The sequence below is a fragment of the Vulpes lagopus genome, chromosome 1 (assembly GCF_018345385.1).
Source record: "Vulpes lagopus strain Blue_001 chromosome 1, ASM1834538v1, whole genome shotgun sequence".
In the NCBI taxonomy this organism is placed as follows: Eukaryota; Metazoa; Chordata; class Mammalia; order Carnivora; family Canidae; genus Vulpes; species Vulpes lagopus.
The window spans coordinates 327,820-342,662 of NC_054824.1; the positions used below are offsets into that span (position 1 = coordinate 327,820).

The 14,843-nt window shown below is 52.8% G+C and overlaps 1 protein-coding gene across 5 annotated transcripts; it reads right to left on the bottom strand.

The window, feature by feature from the left end:
* Nucleotides 1-489: 489 nt before the first annotated feature.
* Nucleotides 490-13,498, bottom strand: LOC121472169. Of its 5 annotated transcripts, none has more exons than XM_041723293.1 (8): nt 13,380-13,485; nt 11,688-11,768; nt 9,222-9,584; nt 6,196-6,495; nt 4,352-4,462; nt 4,194-4,223; nt 3,889-4,034; nt 490-1,808 (listed from the first exon to the last, which is right to left on the bottom strand). In XM_041723293.1, exons 3-8 carry the CDS (start codon nt 9,334-9,336, stop codon nt 1,698-1,700), a joined length of 813 nt encoding a protein of 270 aa, XP_041579227.1. In that variant the 5' UTR covers nt 9,337-9,584; nt 11,688-11,768; nt 13,380-13,485; the 3' UTR covers nt 490-1,697. The 5 variants fall into 5 exon arrangements, with proteins under 5 accessions (XP_041579227.1, XP_041579200.1, XP_041579211.1 ...); XM_041723266.1 differs by having other exon boundaries at nt 11,384-11,768; XM_041723277.1 differs by lacking the exon at nt 11,688-11,768 and having other exon boundaries at nt 13,380-13,498.
* Nucleotides 13,499-14,843: the final 1,345 nt, after the last annotated feature.

Below are 14,843 nucleotides of genomic sequence, written 5' to 3' on the forward strand. Positions count from 1 at the left end.
TATGTTAAAGTTGCGGTTTGAATACTAGTTTGAATAACTATTGCTTGTTGTTTTGTTGCTTTCTTTTTATCTACTTTATATATATTTAATTTAGTATAAAAGCAATAAGCACAAGACATTTTTACATGGTTCCAGGTTTCTATATCTTTAAGAATTTACAATAAAAATAATTTAAATGAACACTGGGTGATGGGAATTCTTTTTTTTATTTTTTAAAAGATTTTATTTATTTATTTGAGAGAGAGAGAGAGAGAGAGAGAGAGCGAGCATGAGCAGGGGGAGGGGCAGAGGGAGAAGGAGAAGCAGACTCTCCACTGAGCAGGGAGCCTGATGCAGGGCTCCATCCCAGGACCCTGAATTGTGACCTGAACAGAAAGCAGACACTCAGCCAGCCAACTGAGCCAGCCAGCTGCTCTGGGAATTCCTTTTTTCTTTTCTTTTTTTTTTTTTTTTTTTTTAAATAAGGAATCTTTTTTTTTAGATTAGAAAGCAAATTTTTATTGAATTATTACAAGAAGTGGAGATAAAAGGAATCTTTAGTAAGCATAATTCAAATACCAAACAAAGTAAAGCATTAAAAAGTACAGGAGAATTTTTTTTATGAATGATGCAAAATCCCAAATAAAAATATTATCAAACAGTAGCACATTAAGAGAATAATACATCAACTGGGATTTATTCCAATACCACAAGAATAGTTCAATAGGAGGAAATCTACTAATAACAAGGATGCCCTCGGAGCACTTACAATAAATTAGGAACAAAACAAGGATGTGCTTCAGAATCACTCCTCTTAAACATGGTCTGGGAGGTATTTGCCAGCATAGTGAGACAACAGGAGAGGAATGAAGCATAAAAATTGGAAAGAAGGAAGGAAAAATTATAATTATTTGTCGATAATATGGTTCTTTGCCCAGAAATTCAAAGGGATCAACTGAAAAGCTGTTTCAAGCAGTAGAGAAACAGCGATGTGACAATATGTGTTTAATATGTGTTATTTTAACAACTAATTAGAAGATACAACAGGAACAGGATCCTATTTGCAACAAAACTGATGAAATATAATTTCAAGGAGACATGCCTTTGACTTTCTTGCAATTTACATATATTAAGTAATAAAAAAAGGGTCGAGAAATTGCTTGAACTTTGAAGAGAGACCTTGGGATAGTGCGTTTCTGGTGTTTACAGTAAGCCTGCAGGTGATGGAGCTCAGGAGCTGTTTCCTTCCTCTGGCAGAGCTGAAGCTGACCCTGGACTTGACCTTCCCAGGGCCATCCCTCCTCTGTTCATGGGGGTGGGCTGGGCAGTGACATCTGGCGGTCCTCCATCCAAGGCCCGCCCAATTCCAGGAAAACATCTCTGTTCCCAGAAATGCCTCCGCAGGTCTTGCCTGACTATGGGTATTCCCTCACTGGAATAAGTGGGTCAAGGTCGGAAATCCAACTGCCTGCCCGAGGACCAGTCTCTCGTGCTGGACGCTCAGGCAGCATAGTCAATGTTCACGACTTGTGAAGTGAGAAGAACTTTGTGAGGAGCCCAGGGACATGTGGTGCTGCTCTACTGTCTTGGGGGGTACAGCAGGAAGACCTGGGGGCTTGTCTTCGCTCCACCTAAGGAGGGATTTGGGGGGCCTTAGGTGGAGTGTAGGTTGGGGCAGATCTTGCCAAGGCCCCTCATGCTCTGACATCTCCGTTGACCTAGGTGTCTTCCTGGGGCTCTCGGCTCAGCCGGACCTTCTCGTAGATAGTGTAGACTGTTGGGGTGCACTCAGAGCTGAGGGGATGGCCGCCACTCCTCTCCATGTCATTCTGTGACTCAAGCAGAGGTGCTTGTGGTTAGCTTCAAAGAATCAAGCACAGAGGTCACTCAAGCTATTCCTCTTCAGGTACTTCCTGTCTCAACTGCGGTAACCCCAAAACATGTTCCTCTTGAACATGGCGGTCTCTGTCCTTTCCCCTGGGTGCTACCCCTCTCCTCCCCCTCCCCCCAGACCCCCACCTTGCTCCCTTGGTGTCTCCCTTCCCCTAGCTGACATCACACCCCACCCCTTCCTGCCATATTTTCCCCTGAGCACGTATCACCACCTTACACTTCACATTTTGCTCATTTATTTTATTTGCTATTCTCCCCTCACCCTACCTAGAATGTATATTCTCAGAGGCCAATGATTTTTTGTTGTTTTGTTGACCTCTGTGTCCCAGATCAGAACAGTGCTGGGATAGAGTAGACACTCATTAAATGTTAGTTGGACAAATCCGTAACCCACCTTGGCCACTCTCATTGCGAGAGTGCTTTGAAAGACCACAAAGTGGCAGATCAAGGTATTATTCCTGTAATCTGCATTTTGTAAAAGAAGAAACTGAACCCCAGGCACTAGTTTTGTCAGGTCAAAGGCGAAGTCGGCATGAGAGCCTCACACCCACTTCTCCCTACTCCGCACCTCACGCCACCCCCATCTCTCTTCTGTGCTTGTCTCCCTGTGTCCTGGGAGGGAAATAATTGTCTTCATCAGGCTGGGAAGCTCCCCAGGGGCAGAGAGATGGAGGGGGCAGGGCTGAAGGTCTGGGTGAGAGGTCACCTGAAGCCCCATATTGTTCCCTCCCGTGCTCCTCCTGTGTGGGTATTGGAATTAGGGTCTACTTCCTGAGCTCCCCGTGGCATGGGTCAGATGGGAACATAACTCAGAGGGGCTGAGATGGAAAGTCACAGAGTGACAGGTGCTGAGACAGTTGGGGGACTGTGTACAGCGCACTCACCTGGGAGCAAGGAGAGCCGGTTCTACCTGGTGCCACCATGATTTCCCTCCTGCTCTCCTTAGCATTCCTTCTGGATCCCACTTTCCCCTACCATAAACTGCTGGGATCTGTCCAGGGGATTTCTAAGGTCCTGGTGGTCTGTGGGTCAATGATGCAGACCTGTCTCCCTCTGGCAAAGTCAAAGGATGGGAGAGGAGATGACCCAGCCACGGCTGTCCTGGGAGTCCAGACAGTGGCTCTATTGGCTTTCCCTCTGCTCGATTTTAGTCCAGTGGTTCCCAAAAGCTGGAGCCATCACTTGGGAATGTGTTAGAAACTCAAGGTCCCAGGTCTGCCCTAGAGCCGCTGAAACAAGCTCAAGGGGGTGGGGTGGGGGGCAGGAAGCAATCCCCCCAGGTATTTTTGACGTGAGCTCTGTCTGAGAACTGGTGCGTGGCCCCTGCTCCTCCAGCTACTACTGCCTCCAGGCCTTCCCCTCGATGAATCATGCTATCTGTGACCATTTCCAACCGAGGGCCAGTAGCACTGAGATGTCCTCTAAGGACCTCAAAGGGAAGCCTTAATACAGAATCTGAGGCAGGTCAGGGGTGGGTGCCGTGGGGAGGTGGGGGACGGGCTTCCCTGATGCTCTCTGGGACCTTGGGTCTGCCTGGTCCCCAGGCCCCGCCAGAGTCCCCCATTCCTACTTGCCTTGGGTCTTCCATGGATAACAGTTGGACCTGACAGTCAGTCCCTTACATTCCTACCTCCCCCCAGGGCTTGAGTTTGAGTTTGTGGGTGGTGGTGAATCCCTCCAGGGCAGCCTGGGCTCTCTCCTGCTCCTTCCCCTGCCAAGTCATATGCCCTGGGGTCAGTCACTCACCTCACTGAGCCTGTCTCCTTCCCTCTCCTGCTCCACCATCCTTCCTCCCTGGGTGGTGGTGAGGACTTGATGAGATTGTGCATGTATGAGTGAGGAATCATCCTTGTCACTGGCTTCCACCCTTTACTCTCAGTTCCAGACACAATACCCATATTGTCCAAAGCAAGGATTGGACCAGAGCCCAATGAGAAGCAGAGTGCCCTGGATTGGCTGGCACTCACACCCGTGGAGCATAAGTTGGCTGACGTGCTTTGATTCCTTTGGACCCACCTTGTGGTGTCTCAGGAGGCTCATCTCCACGTCGGGACGGCAGTGGCTGTTGGCCCTACCAGTCTGCAGGCCAGCAGGTTCCTCTGTGGGAAAGGCCTGGGGAACACCGGCTGAGCCTGGCTCTGTGGGCAGCAGAGTGGGCCGGCCTGCACATAGCACATGCACAGCGAGAGCACATGGGATTGAGATGACCGCTCATCAGCCCCAGAGTAGGCAGCCATTGCTCCATGGGCTGAAAGGTCAGGTCCCAGGCCTCTGCCCCTCCCTGCCTCCACCATCTTTCTGGGCATGCACACAGTCCTTACCCTCGGTACTGCTGGGTCCCAGCTTTCCACCTGGATAGTTCACAAGAGAGGTCAATAAGCCCCACCTACCAGCTTGGCCCCCTCCCAGGGAGCGGGGAGGCCCTCCAACCACTGCCCTCCCCCACTGCCCTCCCCCTCAGGCTCTCCCTGTCACCTACCCCTCCTGGACTGCATCTTCTTCCTCATGCAGACATACACTCCACCAGCCAGGCTCATCATTAGAAGCGTGGACAGGACGCCTATCCAAAGCCATTTGTGGTCAGGAGAACCTGCCATCAAAGGCTGGTGTCAAGGGGCACCTGGGTGGTTTAGTGGTTGAGCATCTGCCTTTGGCTCAGGTCATGATCCCAGGGGCCTGGGATCGAGTTCACATTGGGCTCCCCGCAGGGAGTCTGCTTCTCCCTCTGCCTATGTCTCTGCCTCTCTCTCTGTGTCTCTCATGAATAAATAAATAAAATCTTAAAAAAAAAAATAAAAAGGCTGGTGTCAAATGTGCCCCTATCAGGCCTGTTGGGCATGGAGAAGGGGGGACCCTCTGGCTCTGAGGCTGTGTCCCACGTGCATTTCCTTGCTGCAGCCCTGGCAAGTTCCTTTCGCTACCAGGTCACCCCACTGGTCCTTCTGCTAGGCTTTCTGTGCCGCTTCTTCCCAGAGACCTCAGAGGTTCCCAGGAGCCATATGTGCCCCTCATCCCCACAGCCTGCCCCTGTTCTCCCCTGGCAGACTCCCGGGAGAGAACCAGTCTAGGAAGGGGAGAGGATGCAAGGCTCTGGGGCTGGGGCTGCCAGCGCATGTTCTGCTCATGGTTTGGGATGTCTTTCCCACACTGCCACAAGAAAACTTCTCATACTGGAGAGCCCAGCTCAGGTGTTCCCTTCTCTGCGATGCTTTCCCAAGTCCTGCAGCAAGTACTCAGTTTTCTGCCTTTTGTATTTGAACCATATAGTTTGTATTTGCCTCAAATTCAGCAGCTGTCATGCAGCTTCATGTTTATACACGTACTCCTCCTTGTCCATGAACCTGATGTTTATTGACATGCTGTGTGTCACATACTGTACTGATAACTTAAACAACCCTAAGAAGTAGATATAATTAACACCCATCTCAAACAAAGGCTCCAGAAATTCAGTAACTTGTCCAAGTTACACAGCTAGGATGTGGTGATGCCTCCACTGCCCTGCAAGTTCCTTTAGTGTGGGCTCATGCGGACTGAGGCTTCCCTCCACCTAGTACATAGTGCCTCTTGGCCTGGTGTGAGGATCCATGCTAGGGGGCTGAGTAAGGACAGGGCAAGGAGGAGCTTGCACAGAGGTGGGGTGTCAGAGCTCAGGAGGACCCTGGTGGGACAGGGCAGCCACACTGATTATTAACCTCCTTCTTTGAGTACACTGTTCCTGTTCTGCGGTTCTTGGCATTTTAAGAAATCAGTCAGGGCTCCTCCCTTATCTATCATGCACTACTGTGTATACTCCCTTCCTATATGGCCAAGGGGACCCCTGAAGCAGACCTGGAAGTGTGGTAGCTGGCTGCGGTGACCGCAGGTGCTCACACTGCTCTGAGGAGCGTTGAACTGTGGTTTATGCACTCAGAGGTGGTAACCACCCTCAGAAAGGTCATGTCTAAAATGAGTAAAAAACGCATTTATTAGCCTGAAAGGACCTTAGCATCCAGACCATCTGGATTTGGGGACTTGAGATCCCAGGGCTGGGGGCAGGTGCCCTCCACGTCCTCCCATCCCCTGCCTGCATCCTCTGTCAGAGTCAGCCTCCCAGCCTCCCTGAAGCTGAAAAGGGAGTGCCCATGGGCCAGCCCCACAGGCAGGTCCTGGGGACACAGCATCTCCAGGCACTGGTCCAGGTTCCACCAAGACCCTGTGGCCATGCACCTGTCTCTGGGGTTCTCCACAGAGAGCCCCTCCCACGGCTGTTCTGTCCCACTGATTCCCTGAGCCCCCCTGGTCACGCCCCGCCCCTGCCAGCCCTTCCCAGCAGGTCCCACTCACCCCTGACCAGACAGATGCTCTGCAGGGGCAAGGTGGCATTCTTCTCCTCCACAGGGTTGCTGACCAAACAGGTGAGGTAGCCATTCACCTGGCTCAGGGGCAGGCGCAGGTTTACATTCCTGGAGCTGGGGGCTGGCCTCAGAGCCCCGCTCTGCTCCAGCTCCCTGGGGAGGCCCTCAGTCAGCCAGGTCACTGTCCAGTTCTCTGTAGATCCTGGGGTCTCACACTCCAGGCTGACCTGGCACCAGCCTGCTGGGTTGATTGGTGAATGAATCACAATCTGGGGGTGGGGGATGGGCTCTGGGGCAGAAGGAGACAAAAGAGAAAGCGATGTTCAGCATTGGAGGACATGGCAGGGGACCCGCAGGTCCACCAAGTGACTCAGCGGTGGGACGTTCCTGACTATGGCCCTGGGGAAGGGACCTACTGCCCAGGGGCTCTGACTCCCAGCCCAGGGCAGAGGGCTGAGGCCCTTCCATGCTCAGTTGTGTCAACAGAATTCAGTGATCATGATGAGTGTGATAATTCTTTTTTAAAAAAGGTTTATTGTATTTATGTATTGGAGGGAGAAGGGGAGAGAGAGCTAGGCGAGCAGGGAGAAGGCTGAAGGAGAGGATCTCAAGCAGACTATGTGCTGAGAGCAGAGACCGACGTGGGGCTCGATCTCATCACCTGAGATCATGACCTGAGCAGAAATCAAGAGTCGGAGGCTTAACCTACTGGGCCACCCAGGTGCCCCCCAAATTCTATAATAATATATATATGGTGATTATACAGGTGATAATAATTGTATCTATTCTCATATATGCAATAAACACCACATGAGAGGAGTTGGGGATACAGGGGGAAAACATGCTGAAGTTCTTGTTTTATTTAGAGAAAGAAGAAATACTGATTATCTTTAAATGTTGCAGTAAAAATTTAAGATTCGTGTCCACTAGGATTAAAGTACAAGGTGCTATAACTTCCAGCACACCAGAGACGATTAGATTGACAAGAACGCTATCCCTCCGAGTAAGGGCAAGCCAAGGATGCTGACCAATGGTGAACAGAGGCCATGAAAGGTCAGGAGCAGGTCCACCGTGTAGGCCTGAACTGTGTCTGAGGGCAGGACGCCCCCCGATTACACACAGACCCCGCCTCGATCCTGCAGCCATGTGCTCGGCGCATCACCTAATGACACAGAGAGATTGAAGAGACAGAGATGGAAATCCGTCCACAGGGACAGGTCAACAACATGCTGGCAGGGGTGACAGTGGTCACTGTGGACAGAATACAGATTCAGGTAGCTGACACGAAGCAGGCCACACGGAGAGTTTCTTCCTGTGGACCTAACAACAGCGCCTGGAGATGGAGAGATGTTAGAAAGTGAACCAGAAAATCCAACCAGATGCTGCTGGAAACCCTGGGGTAAAGGACCAAACGCAAACACAAACAAACAAACAAACAACAACAAAAAACTACTTTAATCCTTTAAAGTAGTTTCTAAAAATAGCTGAATTAACAGGTAATAATTTAAATATAAAATCAAATGGGGACTCCTGGATGGTTCAGTGGTTGGGCGTCTGCCTTCAGCTCAGGGTGTGATCCTGGGTCCAGGATCGTGTCCCACGTTGCGCTCCTTGCAGGGAGCCTGCTTCTCCCTCTTCCTATGTCTCTGCCTCTCTCTCTGTGTCTCTCATGAAAAAAATAAAATCTAAAAACAAGCAAACAAACAAAATGTCTGTTACCAAGTGCTGGGGGCACACACAGACATATAGAAGCTTTTGCTTTTAGGTATGAATTTTCTCAGCGGTTGGATTATATGAATGTTACACGCTCTTTTCAACAGATGAGGGAATGTGAATCAGGCTTGAGGAATCAAAACTCCGAGAAACTTGAGGAGCATTTCTGTAGGTCTCCTTTACACATTGGTGACATCTCCCCAGGGAAGGGACACCTGCTGAGTGCCTGCTGGGAGCTGTGGAAAGCCTCAGGCAGGTGCCACAGAGGGCAGGGCAGGCCACGGGGCTGCCAGGTGGAGAGGCCACCACATCCAAGTAACTCCAGTGAGAGGGGGAGAAAGATGGTCCAGGAAAGGACCGGAGACAAGAACATCTATCCACATGCAGGGAGGGGTGAGGGATGGGCAGCCCCCCAAGAGCCCCCAGTATCCATGAAGGAGGAAAGAGAGGGCCAGCCAGGTGTGGTGAAGGGAAGCACAGGTGGAGGGGGGCACAAGGAGGGCAGTGATGGGTCTCCCCTCCTGGGGGTGAGGTACTCACTGGTCCTGGGGCTCCAGGGGCCAGGCCTGGGTCCCCTTGTGTCCTCCACTTGCTCTAGGACAGGCTTTGTCCCACAGTCCTCCTGGGGAAGTGGGCGCAGGGCAAGTGGTGGAGAGTGTTTTACCAATGTCGAGTTTTTTTTTTTTAAGGTTTTATTTATTTATTCATGAGAGAGAGAGAGAGAGGCAGAGACACAGGCAGAGGGAGAAGCAGGCTCCATGCAGGGAGCCCGACGTGGGACTTGGTCCCAGGTCTCCAGGATCACACCCTGGACTGAAGGCGGCGCTAAACCACTGAGCCACCCAGGCTGCCCCCAGTGTGGAGTTCTAACACTCAATCTCCCTCCTAGGGTTGCTCCTCACTGTTCTGATGTCCAGGTTTCCTTTTTTCTTTCTGCCCAACTTTTGGGTCACTTCAGAGTTTTTAATTAGTTTTTGACCAACCTGTTAAGAAGACTGTGATACAATTTTGTATTGCGAATAAACTATTTTGCAGTACTTTGCAATGGAAGATAGTGTTTTTTTTTTTTTAATCCTTTTGGCTGGCTTCTTTCCCCTGCTCCATTTCATGTGCTGCCTATACTTTTCAAGACATTTTAACTACTTTTTCCTAAGAGGAAATCTTTAAAATTTAGCCTTTATGGTTAAGGCATCAAAAGAGATGCAAATATTCCTAAGGAAGTTTTGATTTTATTAAACCTGTTTAGGCCAATATACTTTAAATCAAGTGATTATTGGAATTCCTGACTGGGCTTCACCTTACCATATACACAGAGTCTAAAGACCTCCTTCTGGGATTTTCCTGTGCGGAATTTGACATTTGCTGTATACCATCCACTCATTTCCGTACTGAGATTCCTGATGCTCAAAACTGCCATCTCTGTCAGGGAGAGACTGCTCCTGAATTTTCCTTCAAGCTCATACCAGTCAGGACCAGAGTCATCAGGCTTCCAGGACACCAGGAACTGTTGTTTCTCGGACTCAGATTGCCAACTCCACTCAACCTCTCGGACATTAGGGGACAAGGAGGAGATCAGGTGCAGCTGGACAGAGTCCCCAACGGTCCTTTCCAGGGTGTGGGAGGAGCTGGGGTCGGCCGCAGTCTGGAAGCTTGGTGAGGGAATAGCTAGGATGGGGAAGAAAGAAGCGGACAGGAGTGACGCTGCTGTAGCACCTGCTGTCCCATCACATCACTGGCATGCTTAAAGAGGAGGAGCCTCTCCTGTTTCAGAGCCCAGGAAGCAAAGCTACAGAGGTGCTTGCTCAGCACGGGCCTTGCCTAGGGCACACAGCGTTGGGTCAGGCACATGTGTGTCATCCTCCCAGCTCGGACACACTCTTTCCCTGCACCTGACACCCAACGTGCTCTTTGCTCTAATCTGGGGAAACACTGGGCAATATGGAAGCTGATAAATTATGACCCAACTTTCCCTTTGGTTGTCTATGACACAAGAAAACCATTTCAGCATGTCTGCTACTGCCCTGTGTTCCTCAGCACATGGCAGCAGGGCCTCAGACCCACCAGTCCTGTGACACTGTTCCTCCTTAGGTCACTCATGACCCTCTACCATTAGGCAACCCAGTGGTTACTGTCAGTGCTGGTCTCATGTACCAGTCAGGTGACATGTGACCATCATCTTTTTCCTGCATGCTCCTTGTCTGGTACAGATCTGTACTCCGTTGGACCCTTAGCCCGCCTTGGGTAATCTATGCTGGGCCAGCTTGGCATGGCTGAGGGTTACAGTGGTGACCGAGGACACAGTGGGGACCAGTGCCTGCTCTCATGGAGCTCCCATCCTAGTCAGGGCGCCAGGGCAGGGAAGCACCAACACCACATGATTTCAGATCATTTTAAGTTCCATAAAAAACACAGAAAGGGGCTGGCACAGATTCCTTACCTGTTGCTCGGCCTCTGAACTTACTTCTCACATTTGGGGAATTGTTTCCTCATGAGCCAGAGCCAATATCCCCCCAGAGAAGCTGGAAATGCCGGATACCCACTGCCCGGCATCCTTTGCAGCTGAGATGACACAGGACCTGGGCTCTGGGGTCAGATGCCCCCACTCCAGACTTTCTACCTGGAGCTAGTGCCATGGGAGCCAGGATCACAGGGTCAGTGCCGCTGACAATGACTGTCACCTGAGGCAGTGGTGGCAGCAGTCCTGCAGCCAGGCAGGTGTCCAGACTCAGTGATGCTGGGATGAGAGCTGTGATGTCTCTGTCAGGAGTCACAGACCTCCTGTGACTCGACCAGCTCTGGTGGTGTCACTTCCGGTGTGGATGATGGAGGGGCAGGTGGTGGTCACCTGGAGCCATCTAGGGCCACCTGCACTCACTAATATTACATTCAATCAGTTCCTCTCTGTGCTGGTAACCAGGAACCAAAGTGACACTTGGGATAATGCAACACCATGCAGGTGGTTTGGTTAGAGGTGTGGGGTGTGGGTGTCATAAAGAAAGGCCTTTAAGAGTGGTGACAATTAAGGTGAGTCCCGGATGCTAACAGGAGAGAATTAATTACTCCAGGCATAGGAAGAGCGTGTGCTAAGGTCCCAATGCAGCAATGATCATGGTCGTCATGGGGACAGATGAAGAGCCAAGGCTGGAGCAGAATGAGCAGAGCCTATGTTTTAAATAGGCTCGCTACACAACGTGGGGCTGTAACTCACAAACCTGAGATCAAGAGTCAGATGCTCTACCCACTACAGCACCCAGAAGCCCTAAAAATTATTCTTTGAGAGAAAGAACAAGGGTAAATTTGTTCAATCAACTTCAATTCTTAATAAAAATGAGTTCATCATGAAAGCAGCACTGCGCAAACAGTGCTGACAACAAGCACTTGCTTGACAACAAGATTTGTTCCCAGGAAAGAGTCTTGTATCTGTCAGTGTTGAAGGACAGCAAGGACATCCCTGGGACACCCACCTGGCCCCAGCTGCGCCTCTGTCCTCTCCCAGCTCAGGGGACTCCCAGCAGCCTGGTTGTGGTGGCAGGAGAGGTGCCGTCCCCATGGCTGAGGCAGGGACACTGGGCCCTCCTGGTCCGGGCACGGCCAGCCCCCGGGGTGGAGGGCAGCCCAGAGCACACATGTGGGGCTGCTGGAGGACAGGGGGCTCCCGGGGCCCTCCTCTCGCTGGCCCGCTCCCGGCTCTCTGACACTGGGGACAGATGCTGTGCCGGCACAACACGGGTAGTGCTCTGGGGACACGGGGGTAGAGCCTGGATGTACCTGCATCTCCCAGAGAGCCCCAGCAGGGCTCCCTGACGGCTCATCACAGGCTCCCTGACCCGGATCAGGAAACCCCAGCATCTGTGGGCAGAGGAGGAAGTGGACTCAGATGGGCAAGGAAACTGGGGTGAAGGCAGCTGTTCCCGGCAGAGAAACACAAATGTCATCACGTTCCCAGAGGCTGGGGTGGAGCAGAGGGACAGTGACAGAGCACAGTTCACTCTTGCCAACAGCAGACACCAGTGGGGCAGGGGGACCAGACCTCGGCTCCTCCAGCCCTGCTGCACCTGAGCTCTGGAGGGTGCTTCCCACCTGCTTCCTTCCCGGCCTTCTGAGCACGTCCTTGTTCCCTGTCACCAGCCCACCTCCCCACCAGCGCGGCATCGTCCCCACTTTCATGCTGACCCACGTCTGTGGGAACCTGCCCTCTGGACGCTTCCATGGTCTCACTGCTGCAAGTGGAACAAAAGGAATGTCTGCGCAGGAACTTCTGCATGATGGGGTCTTCCCTGGGCTTCCAGCCCAGATAGGGAATGACCAGGGACACGGAGTCAACGTGGGAAACGGTCCCCAGTCTCTGGCACATCACAGGGACCGCCAGTAGCTTTTCGGCATGACACAGGTGCTGGGGAGACATGAGAGTGCCTGTCCTACCCCTGTCACTGCACTCGGGATCTCAACATGAGAGACACAAGCATGTTCATCTCACAGGCAAGAAGGGTGACCAGGAATTTCAATTTGCATCTGTGTGTTTTCCTGTGAGGACGACTGTCGTGCTCCTGCCCCTGATCTGTCTCTTTTCTCTGCCCCCTGTGCTTGTGCCCTCTGCTCCTGTAGTGGCAATGGAGGTGCCTCTTCTCTCACTGATGTGCAAGGGGACCTGAGCTTTTTTAAAAGTTCCCACAGTGTCACCTCTGTGTGGAGGGCAGAGGGGTAGGGGGCACGGAGAGCCTGGGAACTTTGCTATCACAACAAAAATCTTCTGGCCAATATGGGGCAGAACCAGACCGAGTGACCCAGTGGGTCTGACCGCAGACTCAGCCCCCTGTGGGCCAGTGAGGTGCCGTGGGGAAAGGGTGGGTCCAGGCCACATAGTTGGAGCCTGGTTCACATGAGGCTGCCTGCAGGGCACCCCCGACCCCCACAAAAGCCGGAAATAGCTTGTAATCCAGGAAAAGGTCACAGGCAGTTAAGAAGGGAACTTCCCTTTCCCTCCCCCACCCCACATTTGCAGAAGATGACAGCTCAGCTGTCCCTGATGCCAGGGCAACAGGAGGCTGTCCTGGTCCGTCACTCACACGCGTGCCCTCAGCCTGGGAGCCGGGACACAAGCAGGCTGCGGACGTGTGGGGGGGTGCACACAGGGCCTGAGTGTGTAGACACAGCCCCGAGGACGGAACAGGATTCTGGACAGTGAGACTGATGATCTAAGCTGCCTCCCGCCCCTCCAGAGGAGGCCAAATAACTGCTGTCCTAACAGAGGGTTGACAGTGGATTCTCCAGCCTGGGGAATCTGAGGGCATCTCCAAAAGGTTCTAGTCCCCCTCTTCTCCCTCAACACTTCCAGGCCCTGGAGAAATCAGGATGTTGGCAGCAGCAAGCCTCCCCTGCTCACCCTCCTCCCCCACCCCTGCCTCTTGGCCCCGCAGCCCCACACCCTCCCCAGAGCTGCCTCTCTGAACTGTCACTTACCCAGGAGCAGGGGGATCCTGAGCATTAGAGCCTGGGAGGGGAAACAGCGGCCCCACAGGGACTCCATAACTGTAGAAAGCAGAGAACACCCTCTTCTCCCTTTCTGCCCCGCCCCTCCTCCTAGCCCTCCTTCCGCCCCTGCCCATAAGAGCTTGGTCCCTCCCTCTCTCCGCCCCAAAGCTCAGGCTTTATATCCCCTGTTATTCTCAGCCAGCTCTGGTCTTGTCAGCAACAGGCACACAATTTGAAAACTAAGGGGGTTTCTGATGAGATTAATCCATGTAAATTAGATAAAATTTAGAAAGCATAGAAAAGTATACAGAAGAATGAGATCATACCTAATAATGGATATCCAGGAAAGGTATCCCCCCGTACTGCAGTCACACCCTGCCTAAGACAGGGATTGACAAGCACACACCGAGGCACAGAGGGACGAGGGAGGACCCAGGCTGCCCCCACTTGTAGCCTCACCTGGTCCCTGCTGTCTCCAGACCCCTGCTGGCTCAGCTCTGAAGAGTGGATGACACCATCGGGGTCCCTGTGTTCCTCCTGCGACCCTGCACCTGGGTCATACACAGAGGGAGCTGAAGTCTGAGCCCTGGAAACCTGTACCCTCCCCTCCATGACCCCAAGGCCAAGGCCACCCCCACCAGCCTCCTGCACGGACATCCCCTGAGCAGTAAAGGCAGGAGGAAGGGAGCCCAGGGTCCAGGGGAGAGAGGTGTGTGGGCCCGGGGAGGAGAAGTGCAACCTGCCTCTCCCAGGCTCCAGGCTCTTCTTCACTCGTGTCCTCCAGAGGAACAGTCCAGCTCCCAGGATCAGCAGCAGGACCACAACAGTCCCCAGGATGCTGGGTAGTTGGGAGGCATCAGCCTGTCCCTGTGGATCTGCTTCCCTCCACAGAGAGATGGAGAAGGTTAAGGACAGAGAGAAGGACAGACGCCCATTGCCCAGCACGTGGACATGTCTGAAGGCACCTGCTCAGAAGCTGAGGAGGGAGCAGCATGGCAGGTGCTTTCACTCAACACTTCCCGAGCTCCTGCTTGAGGCCCGGGTGCTGAGAGGAACAGGACACGGTGCCCACCCCTGAGGATACCTCAGTGGGAGGAGGGTGAGAAGGTGCCAGAAGGAGCCAGCCAGAGCCATCCCAGGGCACAGGAGCTCCCAGCCTGTACACACGTGGTCAGGGAGGCCCTCCTGGAGGAGGTGATGGGAAACCTCGACCTGAGGGAGGAGTGCAGGGAGCAGACAGTCAGGGTGGGTGCCACCTTCCAGGAAGGAGGGCCATGAACAGGGAGGGGGGCACCTCACCAGCCCTGGAGCTCCAGTACCCACTGGGGCAGGTGGGAAGGGGACCAAGCAGGGAGGAGCCAGGTAGGAGGGTGAGAGGGAGGCAGGGGCCTCTTTCCAGAAGGTCCACTGGGTCCCTGAGTGATGACCTCCCCTGGGATCGGGGATACTGAG

Excerpts from the sequence above, each read along its gene's own strand:
- LOC121472169 (XM_041723266.1), bottom strand. The coding sequence starts at position 11,768 with ATGCTGGGGTTTCCTGATCCGGGTCAGGGAGCCTGTGATGAGCCGTCA. Across the intron at positions 9,585-11,383 it reads AGAGGCGCAGCTGGGGCCAG|CTATTCCCTCACCAAGCTTC; the intron begins GTGGGTGTCCCA and ends TCCCCATCCTAG. Across the intron at positions 6,496-9,221 it reads CTTTAGACTCTGTGTATATG|AGCCCATCCCCCACCCCCAG; the intron begins GTAAGGTGAAGC and ends CTTCTGCCCCAG.